The 24,178-nt window shown below is 40.6% G+C and overlaps 1 protein-coding gene across 1 annotated transcript; it reads right to left on the bottom strand.

Moving 5' to 3' along the window:
- Nucleotides 1-6,118: 6,118 nt before the first annotated feature.
- GHITM (growth hormone inducible transmembrane protein) lies at nucleotides 6,119-23,972 on the bottom strand. Its single transcript, XM_087824240.1, has 9 exons — nucleotides 23,884-23,972; nucleotides 22,523-22,685; nucleotides 21,452-21,551; nucleotides 19,909-20,020; nucleotides 18,928-19,069; nucleotides 15,780-15,888; nucleotides 10,820-11,008; nucleotides 10,203-10,374; nucleotides 6,119-7,335 (listed from the first exon to the last, which is right to left on the bottom strand). Exons 2-9 carry the CDS (start codon nucleotides 22,649-22,651, stop codon nucleotides 7,251-7,253), a joined length of 1,038 nt encoding a protein of 345 aa, XP_087680366.1. The 5' UTR covers nucleotides 22,652-22,685; nucleotides 23,884-23,972; the 3' UTR covers nucleotides 6,119-7,250.
- Nucleotides 23,973-24,178: the final 206 nt, after the last annotated feature.

Below are 24,178 nucleotides of genomic sequence, written 5' to 3'. Positions count from 1 at the left end.
CTTTTGCAGTTTCTATATAACTATTTCATAATTACCTTGGGTCTTTTGTTGCTATTTCTCACATTGTGTGTGGTATCTGATACACAACCGAATATGTACCTGTTGACTTGATCTCTTAGTGACATGGTGATCGACACGTTTGGACCCCAAATTCCCCACCTAGAGTAAGGGCTTCTGACCCCAGCATGCCCTGCTCTATGGTCAGCTAGCTGCCCCCCACCCTTCTCTCACCATTGGATCTCTGCTGGCTGCACTCACTGCCTCTGCCCACCAGAGGCCGTCTTCTAGACTCGCCTGTTTCTAGCCGGGCAATGGCGCAGGACAGGAGGGCAGAAAGGGGGTTCATCCTCGTCTCTCCCCACAGCTGGTGAGGAGAGTTAATTCCTTCAGGGCATCCGGCTGAAACAACCTAGCAAGCCCTTCCTCTTCCCGTGACTGTAGCTCAGACAGAACCACTCCTGCTCTCAGCTTCCACACAGGTCTTCCTGTGTGCGAGTCATTCTGCACTCAACCCTTATGAGTACATAACTGGGTAGGGCCGGGTTTGTACGTTCTTGTGAAAGATTCCCCCTGAATCATCGGTAAACCTCAGTTGTTACTGACAATTACCAAAAGATTATCTTTTAGATACCAGTTCTTACAGGACAATTAACTACTGGGAAATTATGGAAAACAAATCACCGGAAAACACCATTTTTCTTCAATTCTAAAATGGCACTGCTTTTAAGATGTGTTATTTCATTTTGCAAAAAAAAAAAAAAATCATGAAACTGTAACCAACATTTCAGAAATAAAGCATGAAAAATAAATACTGCATCTTAGCATAGAGGTAACATGACTGAATGAAACTAAAACATGTAACACCCTTCCTATAACATTGCCATATGGACCTAATTTCAGCAAGCTGTGACTGTGCAAAACCACACTGGGGTACAGAGGCGAGTGGTTGTGTTCCAGACACATGTAAGGATATTCTGGAGGAATGATGGCCAGCTGCCCCATACTTACAGGTGATCGGGTAGCTTTTACAAAGTGCTCAGTGAAGAACATTTTTTAAAAAAATGTTTAAAAATTGTTTCTAGACTTGTATGCCCACTTGTAAGAAAAAATGTCTATTTGGTCCTGCCAGAAAATATCAATCTGTATTTCTGGGTGTAGCCCAGGGACTCAGGAGCTCCCCACTGCATCCAATAAGGCTTTTAACACCCCACCACCCATTGACCTCTGAGCTGAAAGGTGGAGGTGGAGAGGCCCCTGGGAGGACTGACACCTCACTAGGTGCCAGACCAGCACACACTGTGAACAAGGCAGAATGAACGCGGAGGCTGGGAAGACACTGCTGGGCCTGCCCTCATGCTGAGTGGCCAGCAGCCCTGTGAGATCCTGGCCAGAATGGTCCACATTATCCCCACCCCCATCAGACTTTTGATTTCAACTTTGCTTCTGACACAAAATGCTCCTTTTGTTGTTTTCAAGTGTTAATACTGTGGAACTTCCTCCATCTTCCTGAACTGCTTGCTATGTAGAACACCAAGTCCTCAGGTCATACATAGCTTCCGTTTCCTGAAAATTGGCTTCCAATTTTGAGTGACAGCTAAATTGAGTACATTTAGGGAGGAGTCCATCTTACTGATTACACTGACCTTAAAGAAATGGCCTCATTTGTAGCTGTAAGTGGACTGGGACTTTCTGGTACTCTACATAAAAAACAGGACCTGGGGAAGTAGAACATGATCATCATTTGACTGAGGTCAATTCCTTCTGATAAAAACTAAAATTCTAATGTTCTAGGTATGTTCAGCAGAATCCCCAAACCTGCCTGTTTAACTGGTACAGTGCTTCTGATTCTCATACAGGATTTTAGCCCTGTGGCGGAAATCACAAACATCCCAGTATAATGGGTTAGGAGGATCGCTCAGCTTTACCACTTTCTCCTTCCCAGCCACAGGATCGTGTGCAAAACTTAAACGTGGGCTTCAGTTTAGCCCTCTGCAAAATGAAGACAGCAGTGCCTGGCTCAAAGGAGGTTATCACTTGTGCAAAGGGCTTAGCACACAATACAAAAAAATATATCAATCCAATCATTAGCCTATCTGGATCCTCCTACCTCACTGGACTGACACAAATCTTGGGTACCACTTAGTTTCAGGAACTCTAATGTGGACACACTCTATTCAGAGGAACAATTTTAAGAAAAACATGATTCTAACATATTAAAGAGCACAGAAAATACCCAAGGGTCCTGTGTTCTAAGCACAGAACACAAACCTGTTGTGAGCAGGAAACTAGGCTCCAAGGAAACTGCTCGTTTCTTGCCACCTTTCTCCACATCCCTACTTTTCCTCCATCATACTTCTGCCTGTGAAGACGCCCATATTTCTGTGGACTGTAACTACTGTATTTACTTGAAGACTTCCTCCTGGGACATCTTGGAAACTTATTCCTTTGTTCACTTCTCATAGTGACACTCATCACAATGGACTATGGTTGTTTACACGGGGGTGCTACTCTTTAGAAGGGAATTTTTATTCATCTCCCCTGGGTCCAGCCAGCCTGGTACCGACTTGTTAGACACTCATGTTTTCTGACTGAATGTTCATTAGATACCATTCTAGGTAAACTAAAAGGCCTTTACTTTTTTGTGTAATTGCTATTATTTTTTATCTTTATTGTTCAAAGTATTACAGGTGTCCCATTTTTTCCCAACTGACCCCCTCCACTTCACTCCCACCCCCTCCCCAGGCCTTCACCCCATTATTGACTGTGTCTATGCCACCCCCTCCCCAGGCCTTCACCCCATTATTGACTGTGTCCATGGGTTATGCACATATGCATATAACTTCTTTGGTTAATTTCTTCCCACCCTCCACACCCCTTCCCTCTTTCCTCTGAAATATGACCGTCTGTTGCATGCATCAGTGTCTCTGGATCTATTTAGTTCATCAGATTCTTCTGTTCATTAGCTTCTTCTTAAAGAAGACCCTTCAACATTTCCTGTAGTGCTGGTCTGGTGGTGATGAACTCCTTTAGCTTTTTCTTATCTGTGAAGCTCTTTGTCTGACCTTCAATTCTAAATGGTATCTTTGCTGGGTAGAGCAATCTTGGTTGTAGTTCCATGTTTTTCATCACTTTGAATATTTCTTGCCACTCCCTCTGGCCTGCAAAGTTTCTGTTGAGAAATCAGCTGACAGTTGTGGGAGCTCCCTTGTAGGTAACTTTTCTCTCGCTGCTTTTAAGATTCTTTGTCTATAACCTTTGGCATTTTAATTATGATGTGTCTTGCTGTGGGTCTCTTTGGGCTCCTCTCATTTGGGACCCTCTGTGCTTCCTGGACTTGCAAGACTATTTCTTTTTCCAGGTAGGGGAAGTTTTCTGTAATTTTTTCTTCAAATAGGTTTTCAATTTCTTGCTCTCTTTCTTCCCCTTCTGGCACCCCAATAATACGCATGTTGGGCCTCTTGAAGTTGTCCCAGAGGTTCCTTATACTATCTTCATATTTCTGGATTCTTTTTCTTTTTTTGCTCTTCTGGTTGGGTATTTTTTGTTTCCTCATGTTCCAAATTGCTGATTTGATTCTCAGCGTCTTCTACTCTGCTGTTGATTCCCTGTAAGTTCTTTATTTCAGTTCGTGTAGTCTTCATTTCAAATTGGTACTTTATTATGTCATCAATTTTCTCAGTTGCTTTCGTAACAATATGCTTGAGCATCCTTATAAACAAAATTCTGAACTCTGTATCTGTTAGCTTGCTTAGGTCTATTTCATTCAGTTCCTCTTCTAGAGATTTCTTGTTCTTTCCTTTGTGACATGTTTCTTTGCCTCCACATTTTGGCTGCTTCCAAGTGTTTGTTTCTATGTATCAGGTAGAGCTGCTATGTCTCCTGGAACTGGTAGAGTGGCTTTGTGTAGTAGGTATCCTGTAGTGTTCAGTGGCTCAGCCTCCCCAGTCACCTGAGCTGGGCCTTCTAGGTGCTCCCCTGTGTGGGCTGTGCTCTGTCCTGTTGTAGTTGAGCCTTGGTTGCTGTTGGCATCACTGGGAGGAACTGACTCCCAGGCCAATTGGCTGTGAGGACCAGCTACAACTACAGCCAGAGAGCTGCTGTGATGGAGACACCCCTATGGAGCAGGATTTGCTTCAGTGGGGCTTTGGTGTTCACCAAGTACGCCCCTTGAGTGTGTCACCCGTGGATGTGGTAGGGTTGTAATCCAGCATGGTCGAGTCTGATCACCAGGTGCACTGTCTTTGGGGCCTCCCAGGAGGTGCAAAGTCAGCCTGTGCCAGTGCCTTGCCCAGGGCCATCCAGCATGAGCTACACAGCAAACTGTGTAGTTGGCTGCTACTTGTGCTGGGCTTGGAGGTGTGCAGGAGAGGCTAAGCTATGAACCAATGCAGCTGCCACTAGGGTGAAGCCTGGGGCCACTTATCAAGCCGAATGGGGCAAGCTGCTGTTTGTTTGAGATATTTTTGGAAAGTCCTAAGCATGAGGCTTGAGAAGCCACTTGCACAGAAGCACCACTGGAAATGGCTTGGATGAACTTGCAGGTGGGGAGGGACGGGGCCTCAGGGAATCAAGGGGGGGGGTAGGTGTGAGTCAGATGCTGGAGATTCCAATATGGTGCCTGCCTGCTGGCTCTGTGGGGGAGGAATTGCCAAAGGAGCAGTGGCCTCTGCCAGCTCCTCTGTCTGGGAAAAAGCTGCCCCTCCAGCTCTCGCCCCAATTTCAGACAGGTTAGCTCCTCCTCAAGCGTCCCAGGTTCCTTCAAGCTGCTGCCCGGTGCTGGGGCTCAGAGGGAGCATGTTTGAGTGAATCCGTGTGCAGGTCCTTTAGGAGGAGCTGCCTGGGGCTCCCACACCCTCCGCGACCCTCAGGGACAGTCCCCGCTGGTTTTCACAGCCCGAAGTTGTGGGGTCTTCTCTTCTTGGCCCTGGGACCCTGGGCTGGGGGGCCTGATGTGGGGCTAGGACCCCTCACTCCTCCGGGAAACCTCCACCACTGAGATGTCCCTCCCGGGTTTAAGCCATGGCACCGGATGTGGGCCCGCGGCCGCGTCTCCGGGATCCATCCCCGATCCGCTCACATCTCTGCACCTTCTACTGGTCTCCATGCTTCTTCAGATCCGTGGTTGTGGGGCTTCTGTTCAGCCAGATTTCAGGGTTCTGAGTGATGATTGTTCTGTTTTAGTTGTAATTTTGATGTGGTTGTGGGAGGCGGTGGGTACAGCTGTTACCTACACCGCCATCTTGTTTCCACTCCCTGTGTGATTATTTTTAACACATCTCAGTTATCTTCTAACACTTCAGATAATGTTTTAGAAAATGAGAAATGGATATATTTTTCTTGCCTAAAACTATCAATTTGCAGGCCTCCAATCTTCCTTGAGTGATGTGAGGGAATAAATCCCAGTGGTATGTTAAAGGAGCCAAAAAACCAATAATTATTTTTGTATTACTGAAGATCTAGTATACTATTTTACAAGTATTCACATTTTATGTAACTTTTAATTGAAAAGTCTTCACTGTCTTAGCAGTCAGAAAAAATTAAAATAGTCATTAAATTAAAAAAACAGAACACCCTTGATTTTCTAGATAAGCTTCTACCTAATACTCATGCTTGAAATTATATAATTTTGTTTTTTGTGTGTAATACCATCCAAACATAAAGATATAAACTTTGGGTTTCAAAATGTGACTGAAGACAAAAGGACCTTTAAGATTTCACTTTAAGGTCACACCAACATTGTACTAAAGTAGGAAAAAAATAGAAGTTTGACACTTAGACTTTTCTTAGGGGGAAAAACCCAAAACAGACCAGCAAGAGTGGCTAAAACTTCCATAGTGTTTACTAAGTGGCAGTTCATTTCACCTTCAGGTAGGTTCTGCTCTCACCCTCATTTTAGAGATGAGAAAACAGGCACAGAGAAGGAAGGCCTAGGTCACATAAAAAAGAAGTGGAAGAGCTGGGGTTCAAATAAAGGCAGTCTAGCTCTAAGGACCACAGTCATAATCACACTGCACCATATATACTATACTGGTAAGAGAATAAGCTCCTTTCTTGAACAAATCTCCTATTCAAATGATATGCATATGGTTTGGCTGGAAAAATTACAGACCAATCACCATCTGGCTGGAACCTTTAATATTTCAAAAGTTAGCATCCCATGTACCAAAAATAACTCTTATCAAAATACAAATGTCAGAAGAGTTAAGCAACGGTCTATGCAGGAAAGAAGGAAAATCGTGCGAGGACACCCTAATGAAGCGTCCTGCCCATCACGATTCTGATTGATACAGTCCATGAAGGAAGAGCAGCCATGCTTCCCCTTTTTTAGTGCTTTGTCTGAGAGGGAACACAAGCAACCAAGTTTCAGGAGAAAAACTGCTTTCATGTGTCTAGTGTAAGGCACAAACAGGCTTTTCTAATGAAAGTTTCAAAGGTTGAAGAGATGAGAAAAGCAAGCACATATTCTATTAAACATTTCAATAAATATGCAAAAACTCAGCAATTATGAACATATTGTTTCTATTCTTTGAATATTTTATCCTGAGAAGGAATTTTAAGGAATAATTTGTTCTAGAATATTCAAAAGTAAAACTTACACACACATGTCATGTATCAGGAACTCTCCATATGATTTAAATTCTGGAGTGTCCTAACAATGTCAAACATGATCACACCTACACTGTAAAAAGAACTGAAAAGGAACAGCAGGAAAATGTATCACCTATATCTTTGTTTTGTGCTCATTGCTTTTGATAAGTTCAGCAGACAAATGTATAAAGTGATGATCTGTTTCCAAATACCAAGTCCTAAAGTTGGTGTTCAAGGAAAGACTGTAGGTGACCCTTTCCTTCTCTGTGGTCCCTATACCAAACCTCTATCCACTCATGACATTACTTGTTAGTATTCTGCATTCCAAAATATATACAGGTAAACACAAGCTTGCTAATTTTCACTTAACCAAAAAAATTAAAAAACACTTAAATTCTCACAACACAAACCTCAGTGTTCACATTCATTAAAACATTTCAGAATTACTCAAAGACGAGAACTGAACGTGTGTGCTTATTTGGCAGAGAACTACTGAATTTATTCCCCAGAAGCATCACATTACTGGGACATTTCAAACAGGATGACAAATTCTACATTCCACCTTCCACAGAAGCTGCTGGAACACACTACTTAGTGAATACCTGCCCCTACTGGACAAGCGAGGTGTCTGATACATTCAGGATGTCAGAAGCAAAATCACTTCACTTCTTTCTGTTGCTTCCAGTTGCTAGCATACTGGCAACTCGCATAAATATATTTAATGTATCCATGTAGATTCCCAGCATCCTAGAAAGGAAAATAATGCCCATTTAAATATGATGTAATTCTAATAACAATGATAAAAACTATTTCTTAATCTAGAAAAGAAAAAAAGCAATACTAATTTTTTGTACTAGGTATAGAAGATGGAAATTTTAAAAAAACAAGATGCCAACTAAGGAAGTTCCAGACAAAACAGTCAAGATTTTCTTCTGGCACATTAATCTTTGAAATGGTAAAGAGCAGTTTAAAAATCATTATTCTATCCCCTAACACTCTACTATAAGTATAGTTTCTTGTGGGGGAAAATGGGTGCTAGACAATACAAGAATCAAAACAAAACCAAAGAACCACCTTTACAAAAATGTGTTAGACAAAAATCTGGCATTTTTAAATATAATATACCCCCTTAATGCCCTCCCTACCCCCACTTCACCCACACAAAGAAATTCCTACACATCAGTAAGCATTATAGCAGCATTTTAAAAACAATTACATTTTTAAAGAAAGAAAATGAGTTGTATGAGTTCTTTACATATTGTGCATATTAATCCATTGTGTGAATTGCTGTTTGCAAATATCATCTCCCATTTGGTTGGCTGCCTTCTTGTTTTGTTTTGCTTTGGCTGTGCAGAAGCTCTTTAGTTTCATATAGTCCCATTCATTTATTTTTGCCTTTCCTTCCCTTGCCTTTGGGGTCAAATTCATAAAATATTCTCTATAACCAAGGTCTATAAATTTAGTATCAGTTTTTTTCTATGTACCTTACTGTTTCAGATCTTATATTTAGGTCTTTGATCCATTCTGAATTAATTTTTGTACATGGAGACACCAAACAATCCAACTGAAAAATGGGCAGAGGACCTGAACAGATACCTCTCCCAAGAAGACATACAAAAGGCCAAAAGATGTATGAAAAGATGATCAGCTTCCACTAGCTATTAGAGAAATGCAAATAAAAACTACAATGAGATACCACCTCACACTTGTTAGAGTGGCTGTTATCAACAATATAGGTAATTAACAAGTGTTGGAGAGGCTGTGGAGGAAAAGGAACCCTCACTCACTGCTGCTGGGAATGTACAGCCACTATGGAGAGCAGTCTGGCGGTTCCTCAAAAAATTAAGAACAGAGTTACCATATGACCCAGCAATCCCTCTTCTGGGTATCTACTCAAAAACATTTATTCATAAAGATATATGCACCCCTATGTTCATTGCAGCATTATTCACGGTGGCCAAGACATGGAGATAACCCAAGTGCTCTGCGATGTAGGACAGGATAAAGAAGCTGTGGGACATGTACACAGTGGAATACCCTCAGCCATAAGAAAAGATGAAATACTGCCATTTGTGACAACATGAATGGACCTTTTGAATAATATGTTAAGTGAAATAAGTCAGTCAGAAAAAGTGAAGAACCACATGATTTCACTCATATGTAGGATATAAAGCTGAAACTCAGAGCCTGGCCGGCATGGCTCAGTGGCTGAGCAACTACCTATGATCTAGGAGATCGTGCTCGACTCCAACTCGACTCCCGGTCAGGGCACATGCCTGGTTTGTGAGCTTGATCCCTAGTGAGGGGCGTGCAGGAAGCAGCCAATCATGACTCTCTCATCATTAATGTTTTTCTCCCTCCCTCTCCCACCTTCCTCTCTCTGAAATCAATAAAGATATATTTTAAAAATAAAAACACCTTTCCCTACCTTGAGACCAAAATGATACTCTCAAAAATCCAACCCCCCCCTAAAAAACCAAAACTGAACCGAGACACAGACAGATAATGATATGTTGGTTATTATAGGGAAGGGGTGAGGGATGGTAGAGGGTAAAGGGGGCCAAATATATGGTGAAAGGAGATGATTTTACTTTGGTTGATAGGCACACAATGCAATAAACAGATCATGTATCATAAAAATGTACACTTGAAACCTCTATGTTCTTATTAACCAGTGTCACCCCAATAAATAGTTTTTTTAAAAAGAAAAAGAACAAATTACTTTAAAAAATGTGGTAACACTATGAAACTCAACAAAATTGTTTAAATAAAATAACCTACTTTGGTGGAGATGCCAAGAAAAGAAAAAAAGCATTATTATATAACAGTTAAATTTGAGTATCTCCAAAATTAAAATTTCATACTAAGGTGTTTCTAATGTTTAATAAAACAGGCTTTTCTATTAAACATTTTAAGTCAATTATTTACACTTTCCAATGAATATCCTACTAATACCTCTTTTCTTCAGTTCTAAAGTCTGTTAAATGAATAAACTGACCAACAAGAACACCATAAGGCTAATTAAAAATATTCTTAATTAACTAAATATTACTTAGCTTCAATATAATCAAATTTCCATGGATACACAGCTTAGAGAGAGAGAACAGACCAAACAGCAAAAGAAATAAAATAGTAAAATTTGACAAAGCCACTGTTGTGGGTTGAATTCAAAGGTATGTTGAAGTCCTAATCTGTGGTTACCTATGAATGGGACCTTATTTGGGAACAGGATCTTTGCAAATATAATTAAGATGTGAGTTAATATGAAAACTAAAGAGGGTGGGCCTTAATCAAATATGACCCCCGTCCTCATAAGAGAACAGACAGACACAGGGGTAGATTAGAGTGATGTATCTACAACCAAGGAATGCTGGCTGTAATGAGAAGCTAGGAGGGGAATGGAACAGATCTCCCTCAGAGCCCTCGGAAGGTACCAACCCTGAGGACACCTTTGCTTCTGGCCTCCAGAATTGTAAGGAATAAATCTCTGTTGTTTTAAACCACCCAGTCTGTATAATCTGTTATGGCAGCCTTAAGAAATGAATATAGCCATAAAACAAAATAAGACAAAATAAAGCAAATGTCTTTGTAACGAAGATATAAAGGTTACTTACGAATTGATGGGGTCATATTTGTGAACTCCATACACTGGTACTATTTCTGCACGCTTGATTACTTTCTGCGTGTCATACAGGAGGAACATGCTGAAAAGAGCTAATCCACCATAAATTGCCACCGAGTACAGAGTGGCACCAGCCACAGTGGTAGGTGGAAGAAACATAGATCCTGAAATCAAAATGGGATAAAAAGTTCTTTTTAAAAAAGGGACTTTTCTATAAATTTATTTATAATTAATGCTACTTTTAAAATTTTTCTTTGGTATACTGCACAGACAAGAAAACATCTGAGTATATGCATGGTCTAATTTTATTCAATTCAAAAGCCATGATACTCATTCCCGCAAAGAGTCACTTGACCACATTACAGGAAGGCTCTTGCATCAGAGCAATTTTCATGCCCTCCAGACCAACTTTGCCATTTTAGATTAATTTGGTAAAACCAACAGTAATGATTTGCTATGATGTCAAATAAGAAAATCCAGTTAATTAGCACCAATCTTTTAAACAATTTTTTAAAATGACTAAATATTTTCCCTCCAGTAGGATACCTGAGTACATAAGATACTTTTGGCACATTGTGAACCAAGGACCGTCAAAGCACAGTGGCTTACCCAGTGAGGACACAAAGACGAGGCCCAGGCCCACTCCCAGGGGTGCTCCCATGTTCAGAAACTTCTCACTGGGTGCACACATGGCCACAGTGGAGAGGCCGCCAACGATGCCTGCCGTGTACCACGCAGCTCTGATGAGAAGAGGCCCCCCTAATATCGTCAGAGGAGCCACCACTGCACCCATCACACCTTGAAAAAGAGCAAGTGGTTCCTTTTTACTAAATAACAAAGGGAAAATGCCACTTCTAACAAACATGCCATTTGAACATGTTATACTTTACTGTTAAACAATACGATACAAAAAGTCTTCCCTTTTTTTTGGGTAATACTACCCCCATAATTCTACAAGCAAAACCTGGGGCTATCTAGATTCTAAAATCACAACAGCAACACTATTCTTAGTCAAACAGTCACAACTCACAAGTATAAACACTAATCCAAGTTTTCAGTGACTTTGTGAAATTCTGTGTAGTTCAGTTTTTGGATCCAAACCTAACAGTCTTTTTAACAATATTCATGTGAGAACTGAGATAAAATGGCTCAAAATAAGTAAGTCAAGGTCAAGCTCCTGGGGCTACAAGGAAACGACGTGAGAAAATGAGTTTATTATGCTAATGCAGACACCGCAAGGACACCACTCCAACACTGCATAACAGGGAATGTAATCACAGCCTGTAAAAAATGTCAGCTATTTATAAACATCCTCATAAAAATTACAGTAAAAGTTAGCAATATAATTATCAAAGGGAAATAGAACTCAACTAAAAAATAAATCTTAGATAAGGCATGATTTCAGTGGTGAGTAGAACAAGGTACCCTTTTCTTAAACAATAAATGTGCACAGTTTAACTCAAGGAATAGGCACACAGTGTCTTCAAACTAAAATTTTAATACTAGTGTGTTTCTTTTGTGAGAATAACATTTCTAGATCAAGTGGCAAGGTAAATTAATTGTATTTCATGATGATGAATAATTTTAGAATATTTTTTGCTCTAGGAAAGATACTGGATAAAAATTCCTCTATGATATTTTTGTTAGGATTCCCGTCAGTTTTGTATTTGACAACAAAATTTTTATCGAAACATTTAAGGAGACTATCCAGAGATTTTTCAATGATACTTTCTGAAAAAAATCTTAAGTGGTAATAGATGTTTGCTGCTTAAGAACAAATCAATTCTAAAACTAACAAGGACAGCTCATTATTACTGTGAATGAAAACTGGCATTCAGCAAATTGGTACAGCCACTATAGAAAACAAGTATAGGGGTTCTTCAAATAATTATAGCTAGAACTATCTGATGATCCAGCAATCTCACTCCTGGGTTTATATCAAAAGAAATTAAAATCAGGATCTCATAGAAATAGCTGCACTTCCCTGTTCATCGCAGCATTACTCACAGTAGTCAAGATATGAAAAAACCTTGGTGTTCATCCATGGATAATTGGGTAAAATGTGGTATATACATATATCATTCAGCCATAAAAATGAATAAAATCTTGCCATTCTTGACAACATCAAGAAGGCATCATGCTAAGTGAAGTAAGTCAGAAAGAGAAAGACAAATACCATATAATCTCACTTATATATGGAATCTAAGAGTCAAACTCAGAGAAACAGAGTAGAGTGATAGTTACCAGGAGTCGGGAGGGAGATGGGGGAAATAGGGAGACATTGGTCAAAGAGTATAAACTTCCAGTTATAAGATTAACAAGTTTGAGGATCTAATGTACAGCATGGTGACATTAAAATAAACAGATGGAGACCAGCCTTGAACTTTCCCTGAGCAGACAAAAACAGTTTAGTCATTCAAATGCAGCTCAATTGAGCTTATTTTGCAAGACTAAGCTGACTGGGTTCTCTATTGCTTATGCCTCTGGAAATCATAAACAAAACTTGAAATGTTTCCCAAGGCTGATATAACCACAGAAAATTCTATTATAACCAATCACTGTGAAGAACAGTCACTGTTTTCTTACTAAATAAGTTGCTTTACAATAATATACCCGAGCCTCAATCCATATTTCTGGTTAAGTGTTCCCAGTTTGCAGACTGTCATTCTGGTGTGTGTACAATAAACTTTTACTCATTACTATTTCAGTAATTCACTGGTTTTACTTTGGTTATTTCTGAATTTTTGACAGTAATTACAGTTAATAATACTGTATCATATGCTTGAATGTTGCTAAGAAAGTAGATCTTAAATATTCCCACCAGAAAAAAGAAGTGGAGAATATGGAATGCAGGTGTTATTTAATGCTATGGTGGCAATAATTTTGCAACACATAAGTGTATCAAATCAGTGCTGTACACCTTAAACTTATACATTATTATGTGTAAATTTTATCTCAATAAAGCTGAGGGAATAACACAATTAGAATAGTTTTTCAATGAGCATTTCAGTAATTCCTGCAAAGTATCACTTGGTCCTGATTGAGACCATAGCTGTGCTAAACATCTGGATAGAAAATGAAAATGGAATATAACCGGGTGCAAATACCAAGTCAAAAGCCAGTTTTGATGTCCCTCTGATGCTGTGAGTAGTTGCCCTTGGATCATTTATACCCCCTTTGGGTCCCATCTCAATCACACCAGTGAATAAATAAGTAGGCAGAGTGTAGGACTTTAAAAAATAAGGTTGGGGCATCAGTCTTGACTCTGGTGCTTCCTTTTTTGTGAGGACCTCACCCAGCCTTAGTTTCCTCAATTCTGAAATAGGAATACGCTAATGTCTGCCCAGCTTCCTAAAATATTTATAAAAAATAAAGCAAATTTTGAATAATTAAAAAAAAAAAAAAGAAATTGGCCTTTATACTGTGCAGAACTGGATTAACATAGCAGACCTGAGGCTGTCTTTACAAAGGCCCGCTTGCCATGTTAGTCCTTGACTCTTAGTTGAGAGCCTGGCACCTGAGCCATTCACTAACTGATAGGGTTAGGCTATTTGTGCAAACACGGTGAGTTATGCTGTTTTCCTTCAGGGTGTCTGGTTTGTTTTCATTGTTTTTTTGTTGTTGTAGTTGTTAACCTTCACCCGAGGATATTTTTCCATTGTTTTTTTTTTAAGTGGGGAAGGGGAGGGAGAGAGAGAAAAACATCCATGTGAGATAGAGAATTCAATTGGTTGCCTCCCAAACATGCCCCAACAGGGGCCAGGGATCAGGCTCCAACCTGGACCCAGGTGCATGCCCTTGACCTGGGAATTGAAACTGAGACCCTTCGGTGTGAGGGCCGATGCTCCAACCGCTGAGCCACACCAGCCAGGTCAGGGAATCTGGTTGACAGCTGGCAGGAGGGTGCCTATATGATCAGCTTTCAAAAAAACCTTGGACACTGAGTCTCTACTGGGCTTCCCTGGGCAGAAAAATCACCCATTACTGCACTTTTCCCATTCTTGGTGCCCCCTCCCTCACAGGAAGGAGCACTGAAAGACTGTGCATTTCTCCAGACTGCCTGTATCTTTCCCCTTGCTGATCCAGTCATGCATCCTTTCATTGCAGTAAATCTTAGCTCTGAATATAAATCAATCATTAAATGAATTGGTGGTCTTAGGGACCCCACCCCTGCAGCACACATGAAATACCCCAAACTCAATTAATTTTTGTGCTACAATGACATTAGGTTAAAAGGAGTTTTCTAAGAAAACCTGGTAGAAATGTTTACTTACTCTAAACCTAAATTAAAACTACATAGCTATTTTAATTCAACAAGTAACTAAGTATCTACTATTTATCAGAGATAAAGAGACACTGAACCTGTTTTCTCAAGGAACTCAGTGTCTAAAATGGGAAACAGGTGCAGAACTCTACTCAGTTGCCAAGATACTACAATCCAGAGATTTAGAAGCATAAATGTAAATGTTAAACTTCAGATGGCGAGGGTTTTCGTGTTTTCAATTAAAAAATACATTCTTAGCAAATGCATACACTATTAATCTAAATAATTTTTTTTTCTTAAAAGCAGGTCATTGGTAATAGAAGAAAAGGAACCATCTCCCTTGGAACCGTGTTTTGTCCTGCAAAGCTCATGGAGAACACCTATGACTGAGTAACCTAACACTAATGCAAGAGGCTTGAAAACCAAGGTTGGGAAATCATGCTGTCTCACATTTACCAAAATAAAGATAGCACGTGAATAATATAAATGACATGTTTCACATCAGAGTTGTTGTTATTGAGGTTAAAAACCTAATTTCCATTTAGTAACCATGTTAGGACATTTGAGAGTCTGTCTCTCTGGAAGTTTCAGGGAAATGCTTATAAAATGTCTTGTTTTGTGGTAGAAAACATGCATCTAATAAGCATTTTTGTTTCTGGGTCTGGTTGGTTCTTTATTCAACCCAGAGACAAAAATATCCCAGGATATTTGAGGTGGAAAACTTTGTGTGAACTTTCAAATATTTGTCTTGCAAAAATTAAGGAAAAATTCATAACATATACCTAAAAGGATATGAAAGTTGCCCTGCAGTAGCAGGTTGAACAGCCTTTGCCCTGCCCAATGTAACCCTGTGCCAAGAACTATCTTAACACTGCTCCAGCTGAACACGTTGGACACAGACGTGCGCTTCCAAATTTTCTGACTGCTTTCCTTCTCCAAATGCTCTACTGAAGAAGCGTCCTCTCCTGTCACCTGTCTTAACTTCTTTTTCTTTTAACCATTTTTTATTTTTTTTAAAAAACACACAACGAAAACAATTCTCAAGTGATGTGTATCACATCTGAAATCTTCCTGGTATGACAGAAAACACACAAAAGAACATCTCTGCATGTACTACACTGTCACGGGAGGCAAGTATAATCTGGGGGTGTCCATGACCTTAGCATATAATCAGCAGAAACAGCTGAAAATTGTGTTTTCTAAACATGAAGCTTAATTAAATTATGTACAAAGCATTTATGATTGTGAAGAGCCACCAAAGAGGTAGTATTCAAGATTTAATAAAAATTGAAAATTAGAACATACCAGAATGTAGTAACCAAGCAAGATGCTTTGGGCCTGGGCTCTGGTCATAGGGTATTGATTGCACCAGCATTCCAGCTCCAATCATGGCTGCAAAGGTTGCACCAATTGTCTGAAAGACACATATTACTAAGAAAACTCTATCCTTAAACAACCGCAAAGTAGAAACCCACAAGTTCTAATTTTAGTCTTTCCAATAAACCTTGTTTACAAAGATGAAGGCTAACAAACGGAATCCTGTATTTTTCAAGCACATTAAAGGCCTTTACTTTAGGTTGGCCAAGTTAGCAAGAGTGCTCCTACTGCCATACATAGTTCTACAGACAGCTTTAAGAGAATGAATTAAGCTTTGACTAATAACATCATCTTCTAAAACCCTGATTCTTTTTAGAAAACGGTTTAACAAAATCTTTTTAAAAACCCCAAAATAATTATTTTTAAGTTTATTTATTTTAGTATAGCACTAATAGCATTTTAAAAAACTGGTCATGATATACCAATTAGAATACATATAAGGACATTTGCTAAAAGAAAACCTGAAAATCAAAAAGCACATGGAAAAGATGAAAAATAAGACTGTGTTTCTATCCTTCCGACTTCCTGGCTGACTTGGTCCACTTCCCTTTTCTTTGCCTTAGACGTCCATTGTCAGGACATTTAAAGATTCCTTGTGTATACAATAAGGAAGAAATATAGGTAATGGAAGAAAGATAATGAATTTTCAGGAAACTTAAAGGAAAAAAACATGTAGCTTTTGGACAGAGTCAGGCAGCAGGTATTTTGTTTGACCAATTACTCAAAAAACCAACTGAATGTGAGTGCTTTTGGTTGAGGCTTTTCTCTAGGTGCTAATAATCCCGTGTGGCATCCTACGATGCCTGCCTCACTCACCTGCATTTCCCTGTGCAACCTCTGCTGTTCTCATTCATATTAGTACAGAAAAGCATGAGGGGTTCTACTCTACCATTTTCCAATGGACAAACAGTTACTAAAAACTACTTCATAGCCCTGGCTAGTTTAGCTCAATGGTTAGAGAGTAAGCTGACGCACTAAAGGGTAGCAGGTTTGATCCCCAGTCAGGGACATGTAACTCGGCCCTGGTCAGGGCTTGTGCGGGAGGCAACCAGCTGATGTGTCTCTCTCACATTGATGTTTCTCTCTCTCTCCCCCTTCCTCTCTCTCTGATAAGCAATGGTGGGCTTGACCCCCAATAGGGGATATGTAGGAGGTAGCCAATTGATGTTTCTCTCATCGATGTTTTCTCTTTATTCCTCTCCCTTTCTCTCTAAAAATCAGTAAAAATATTAAAAAAACACACCCCACATGTATCTCTGTGCAAAGCATTTTCAGGTTATTTACCACAAATACATTTTTTTCTTTTAAGGTCCTTCATGATCCAGTTTCATTTTTTGCCTTTCAGCTTTCCACACTGTACATTCCAGCTGCACTTAACTAGCAGGGCTGCAAACATGCCCCAGGTTCATGCCTTTTAAATTCTGTCCACTGTGCCTAAGAACTTTTCCTATTTGACTTGTTCAAGGGTTTCCTTTGTCTGGAAAGTTTTTATGGTAGGCCCCCTGGCTGCCACAAGGTGTCAGATGACTCTCCTCTGTTCCAAAAACAGTTAGTACAAACTTTGACATTATCTGTGTGTATGTGTCACCCCCACCCCAAGGCTACATCTTCATCACTATAGCACCTGTCTGGTTTTCCAAACTATTTTACTTAAGTATGAGAGCAATAGCACGCAAGTGATCTTATGCCCACAGGGAGTTGAGAATATGACCCATGCACAAAACTTCTTTGAAGTCTTATTTTAAGGGCTAAACTTTTTTGCATATTTTAATCTTCCTCATATAGCCATGATTGCTTTATTACAAAAAGCACTATTTTAAACTAACATTCCTGGTGAGAATGCACCATGCTTACTCTCTGTCTTCATGAACCTCTAGGCTAGGCAATTCATGACACCCACCTAAGAAGCAATATCCTAAGAATACTGGACTGTCCAAATGGCTGCTACCATAAATGGGTCTCCTTTTGGGATGTACAAGATAGTGGAAATATTATAGACGTGGAAGCTAGATGAACTGGGGTTAACTGTGGGGAGACCTGGTTTGCCACAGGACATCTGTATTACATACACTCTCCCATCTTCCCTTCCCACCCAGTCTCACACTCATCGCTCTAGTTCACATTACCATCCCTCGTCTCAGATCTTGCAAAGGCACGGCTAGCACACCTGCTTGTCTCTTCCACAGTACTTCGTAACATTCAAATGCCCATCAGACTTGCTGTTCAGTATCTGCAATGGCCACTCACTGCTTAGGCACTCACCTCAGCTTGGCAGTCACATATCCCCTTCCTAATTGTGTTCTTCACACTCCAGCCCTCAAATATGCTAACAGAATTGTAAAACCACTTTTAATGACTACCTCCTTTGCTCAAGCTGTTTTGCAAACTTGGACTACCTTTGCCCTCTCCTAAAATAAAAAATGCAAGACTTCAATGGCCCTGATAAAATTGTCCTTCATGGAACTTCCCTACTAGTCCAAGACAAAACAGTCTTTTAATTGACTTTAAACTTTCTTTTATTGTATATTCTTTACCATTTACCCCAGTTCATCTCTTCAACCAGAGAGGAGAAGAAGAGGCAGCACATTTCAAATCAGTTTTTGGTGTCTAGTAAAATAACAAATGCACAAGAAATGCTCATTCAATATAGCTTACATAGGGTCAAGAAAATTCACAATAGTTGCAGCACTATTCTACTCTTAATAGTATAGAATGTTTGGGTTTTTGTAATAGGCATTTTCACTGACCTCCAACATGGTTTTGGGTCCACCGTATTTTTAGTAAATTGCTATAAAATATATAAAATAGAGGCTGTTTGATATCTGCTGCTAGATACATAGGACATTCCTGTAAGTTTGGTTTCCAACCCCTCTGCCACTATAAAATACGTATTCAACTAAGACTAATAGCTGACATACCTTACAATGTGTCAGGCTGAACTAATAATTCATATATTATTTTAACAAAAACCTGTTCAGTTTAGTAAGGTATTCTTTCCATTTAACATCTTGTCCCAATATTTTTTGTCTAACTTTCTGATATGTAGTGGAAAAGGTAAACAAAAAGGTTGACTTACCAACCAAGAGCCTCTCATCATGAAGTTCATGAGAACAGGAGTTCTGCTCACTGCCAGGGCAGACAAAGCTGTTACACCAATACTTCCTGCTAAGTACATATAGGTTGAATGAATTCTATCCTTCACATACTGAGGCCAAATTCTGTAAAAAGCACAATATGGTTAATTTATAAGATTCTGGATGTGAATTTTGGTTGAATCAGAAGACCTGGGAAGCCTTGGGAAATATCACTTTACTGCTCTAAATCTTACCTCATTTACCACAGAAATGATGCATACATTGAAGTTATCATAAAAAGTGATAGAACACATACACAGGGGAGGGGTGTGGGTGGAGGTAGAAAAGGGCATAGAGGGGATAAATGGTGATGGGGAAAAAAATTTTAAATAAATAAGAAAAAAGAAACAAAGGAATGAAATACATATATATGCTACAAAATGGCTGAACTTCAAAAACATGCTAAGTGAAAGAAGCCAGGCCCAAAGGGCCACACACAGAATGATTTTATTCTGACTAAATGTCCAGAAAACACAAATCTATAAAGACAAAAAGTAGATTAATGGTTTCCTGAGGGTGGAAGTGTTACAACTGGGCATTAGGGATCTTTCTGGGGTGACGGAAATGTTCTAAAACTGAGCTATGGTGATAGTTAAAACTCCATAAATTCAAGAATCACTGAATTGTATACTCATAATGGGTGAACTTTAAATTGGCTTAATAATAATAAAAAAAGACACATAAGCACTTGGCTCATATACAAAGCAACACATTTTCTCCTTACCTGAAGAACCTTGGAAAAAGAATTTTACTTAGGTTTGAATAAATACATGTCAAGGAAATAAGAGATTTCTATCTTTATTCATGTATATTCTACACAGTTGGAAAACTAGACATAAATCATTCCAAAAGTGGCAAAAGATAAGAATGAGAAGAAAATTGGAGCCTTTAAGGCTATTACTGTTTGGGAACAATTTACTTACACAGCCTTTTCAATTGCACCAATCTCATTAGACATTCCCAAGCCATAGTAGCACAATGCTCCAAGACCAACAGCAGCCCCTCCAGCAACAAACCATCTTCCCATCTGATCAACTGTAGAACACAGGAGGAAATGCAGGTTAATACTGTCATGTTGATTAAATTAAAATGCTGGTAGTAAGCCCTTCCTGATATTTAAATGAGCGAAATCAAACTATACACCATACTTCTCTGTAATAGCTATAATTAATATATATAGAAATGGCCTTAAAATTAGGGGACTAGTAAAAAAGAACAGTGCTTAAACATAGGTATAATCATCAGCACAAAAACCTTTGATTAACCTTTAATCTCATTCCAACAAAACTGGAGGCAGTGTATCTGTAGACGTGGGGAGACTTCTGTGATATACCTTATTTTACTCCTAAGAGTCTGGGGTGTGTTCTCATGACACTTAGAAAGTAGAGATGAGAAAGAGCCCTGGCCAGGTAGCTCAGTTGGCTAGTGTCGTACTGATACTCCAAGGTTGCGGGTTCGATCCCTGGTCAGGGCACATACAAGAATCAACCAATAATGTATAAGTAAGTGGAACAAAGTGATGTTTTTTTCTCTTTCTCCCCCTTCCTCTCTCTAAAATCAATGAAAAAAATTTTAAAAATGAGAAAGAAATGTTAACAGTTATATCACATTAAGTCTAAAGTGCCATTAGCAAAGACGGTGTTTTATATGGAGTCAAGTAAAAAAAGGAGCCAAAGAAAAATGTAACCCATGTTTATGCTGCTGAATTAAAGGAGAGGGTGCTCTTGCTTTAGTACTGAAAAGAAACAACTTATCAACTCTAATTGGATGAAGGTATTCATAAAGACCATCTTACTCTCTTTAGTCTAAATTTGTTCACTAACAACATTACTTATTTTGCTATAGGATTCATATAATTTGGTTTCTAGGGCCAACTTACTGATCAGAAATATCCTGAGGAATACCAATTAGGGCTGTCTCCCACTATAATATATTGACATTTTGCAAGGTTAAGGAGCAGTAGTGTTCTTTGACTGGCTTTGGGTAGATTAACAATCTAGGTTCTGAACTTGCAAAGCTGAAATCCAAACTGTGAACCAAAGGTATTGCTTCCTGCGAGGCCCTATAGGGGCAGCCAGTTAACAGGACACTTCCTGAGCAGCTAGACTTTTACCATCTGTGGGGTGGCAATTTACTCTTGACCTGAAACACACACTAATATATGCTTGAATGAAGAGTCTATGCAACTTCAAATGAACTTCCTTAACAGGCTATACCTTTTAAAGATGACATTTTAACTAACAATCCTTAAAAAAATAATGGTGAAAGTAAAATGTTCTCTGAAAGAGCTGTAACTGGGAACCACTGTGCCCAATGTGCAGAATCCATCTTTCCAGGTCACCAGATCCCTGGGGATTATGAAAATGACTGCCTTTCTTTCCAGAAAACACACAGATGCAAGTATGCATATATTTCTAGGAAATTGCTGATTATGGACCTCATTAAAAATGTTAAATTGACACCTACTTTTAAATATTTTTTCCATTGATGGGTCCAATGCTGCTCCCTTGAGTTCCTGGACAGTTTTCCCACGCCGGACCCCAGTTCTTGTCTTGGTGGCATATTCCTGATATACATGAAAACAAAGACATACAACGCTTGCAACAAAACAGAAATGGTAACAATAATGAAAGAGAATCTCCTTACACTAGATAACTCTATCTAAAGCAAGCTGGTACTTTATATGTATGTAATTTTACTATGGAAGAATGTTAGCCAAACTAAATAATTAATTTATTATTATTAAGATAATTGTGCTCTATCTTCAAAGTAACTTACTAATTCATTACAACTTCTTAAAGTTTCAGAATTGTTTATTTCATAAACTACAGGTTTTATTTATATCTTTAAAATTATATTTTAAACACTAACTTTTTAAAAACATGCATTCAGTATTAGCTACATTTTTTTCATCTGGGATATAGGCTCAAGACAGTTTCTTTCCTTAACACAAAGCCAAAGGGAGGAATGACTACTACCCACCTCTATTTTAGCTCCTCAACAGTGAAAGTTAATTTAAAAGGTAAAACATCTCTTCTAGATTCTGTATATTTCTTTATCTACCTCACATTTCAAAATTTATACTTTTGCTCTGAATGCCAGAGGAGAAATCTATTAAAGGAAATGGGTTTCTCTCTTACCTGAGAGATCCTACTACTTTCTAAATAAGAGCTGAAATGACATATTTAGTAATATCTATTGGCCAATGGTAATATTCCCAGGTTCTTAAGTTTTTCATTATAGGCTCCGTGATCTCTATAACATAGCTCTTTCAATTTCTCCAATTACTCTAAATGAAAAACTGTAAGAGCTATAAATAAAGGACAAATTACAGTTCCTTTTCTCTTTCACATGAGATAAAGACAGGACAGAATGAAAAATTAATGGGGATAAAGAGCTAATTTGGCACATTATCAGGGCTAATTGTAAATGACTAATGGTAGAGTAGGGAGGTTCATACCATAAAAAAAACCCACAAAGAAGGTCATGGGGCACAGAGAGAGAGAGGCATTATAAACACATTCGAATTATCTTTACCCGGCTGGGTGTTAAGAGCCACTGGTCCTTGCGGAAGGACTTCCTCACGGCAGGGGGCGCTGCGGGGAGCCGCGGGGGGACCGCCCGGGAAGGCAGTGTCCGGAGACACGCGAGCCTGGCGGCCAGCATGGTGGGCACCGGGCTTACCAAGCAGGTCTAAGAGCTAGTTAGAGACAAACACAAAAAATAACCCATTAAACAGCCGAGGAAACGACATGGGGAGTCCAGAGACAAGAAGGGGCCAATCATCTTTTAGTTGAAAAGGTGGATTAAAGTGAGCTTTTAAATGTTAATGATAAATCTTCTGCTTGTCCCGTTAATTCAAGAAATCGATCCTACGAAACCCAGTTTGAGATGGATCATCTAAATTAGGTTTAAACCCCAGTTTGAACAGTAACAAAATACATGACTATGTAAGTTATGCGGCCTATACAGATTGGACGCTAGTATCTTAAGAGAATTTACAGGGTGTGTGACTGCTTTTATAACTGCGGTTTTGACTTAAGATTTGTACCAGCAGTCAATGGGGAAATTTAAAAGACGACTATAACTTCTGAACAGAGGAAAAACGTCATCCAAGGAAAAGATGAATAGCTCTTCAAGGTCACACTGCACTGCAAGGGTGTAAAACATCAATGGAAACAAATTTCTGCCCAATATGCCAAAACTTACTTCTGTTCAAGTACGACATAAAATATTCAAGCTACTGAAGCCACCGGGGATGATGCACCTTAAGCGTGGACTCCCGCTGAGTCCTAATGATTCAACCTCTAGGGACCGGACACAGGAATAGTGTTTTTAACTAGCACCCCCAAAGCTAGGAATCCTTGCTTCAAAGCACCCGTCTCCGCGCGCGCCAGGGGTGCAGCGCCGGCTCCCCCCGCGCCTCCGCGCCGCCCCGGGGCTCACCGGCGGCGCCCAGCGGAGGGCCGGGCGAGCGGTCGGCCTCCGGGACTCGGGCTCTCGGCCACCAGCAGAGGAAACGGGCCGCGCGCTCCCCGCGCTCCGGCGCCCGGCCGGGGAGGGTGCGCCCGGCGCACTAGAATCTCGCGAGAGCACGGCGGCGGGCCTCCGGCCTCCCAAAGTCAGCGCGCCCCGACACCGCCCGCCTCAGGCCCCGGCGGCGGGGCCGGTTCGGCGGCTCGCCGGCCAGAGAAGAGGCCGCGAGGGGGAGCCCTGCCCGCCTCCCCCGGGCCCGCGGCGGCCGCGAGCTCACGGGTTCTCCGGGCGGCCCCGACGCGCCGCCGGCCGGTGACGCAGCCGGCGCGCCGCGGCCACCAGCCCCCGGGCGCCCCCAGCGGGCCCCGGGCCGGCTCGAGGAGCCCGGCGGCCTCGGGCGGCCTCCGCCGGGGAAGCCGTACCTCAGTCACCGGTCGCCTCAGCCTCCGGGCCCGCCGACCGCCGAGCACACTCCAGGCCGCCCGCCTCGGACTGTCCTGCGGCCCGCAACGTGACGCAACATCCGGAGATGCGGCAACACCAGAGCAGCCAATCACAAGGCCTCGGGCAGAGGGGCGGCCCGGGCTGGGGGCGGGGCGGCGGGGCCCCGCGTCACAGTCAGCGCGGCTTCGCGCGGAGGCCGGCTCGGCCGCGGAAGTGCGCGCAGCGGCTTCACTTGCGGCAAACTATTTAAAAATTGAAAGACGGTGTGAGAAT

Source organism: Miniopterus natalensis, chromosome 14 (assembly GCF_054644295.1).
Source record: "Miniopterus natalensis isolate mMinNat1 chromosome 14, mMinNat1.hap1, whole genome shotgun sequence".
Classification (NCBI taxonomy): Eukaryota; Metazoa; Chordata; class Mammalia; order Chiroptera; family Miniopteridae; genus Miniopterus; species Miniopterus natalensis.
The sequence above is the reverse complement of the archived record's forward strand: the minus strand, read 5'-3'. Positions and strand labels throughout refer to the sequence as shown.

Coding starts and splice junctions, on each gene's coding strand:
- GHITM (XM_087824240.1), bottom strand. CDS start 22,651: ATGCTGGCCGCCAGGCTCGCGTGTCTCCGGACACTGCCTTCCCGGGCG. Junction 15,889..18,927: donor TGATGAGAGGCTCTTGGTTG/GTAAGTCAACCT, acceptor TGTGTCTTTCAG/ACAATTGGTGCAACCTTTGC. Junction 11,009..15,779: donor TGCTTGGTTACTACATTCTG/GTATGTTCTAAT, acceptor CTCTTTTTCAAG/GTGTGATGGGTGCAGTGGTG.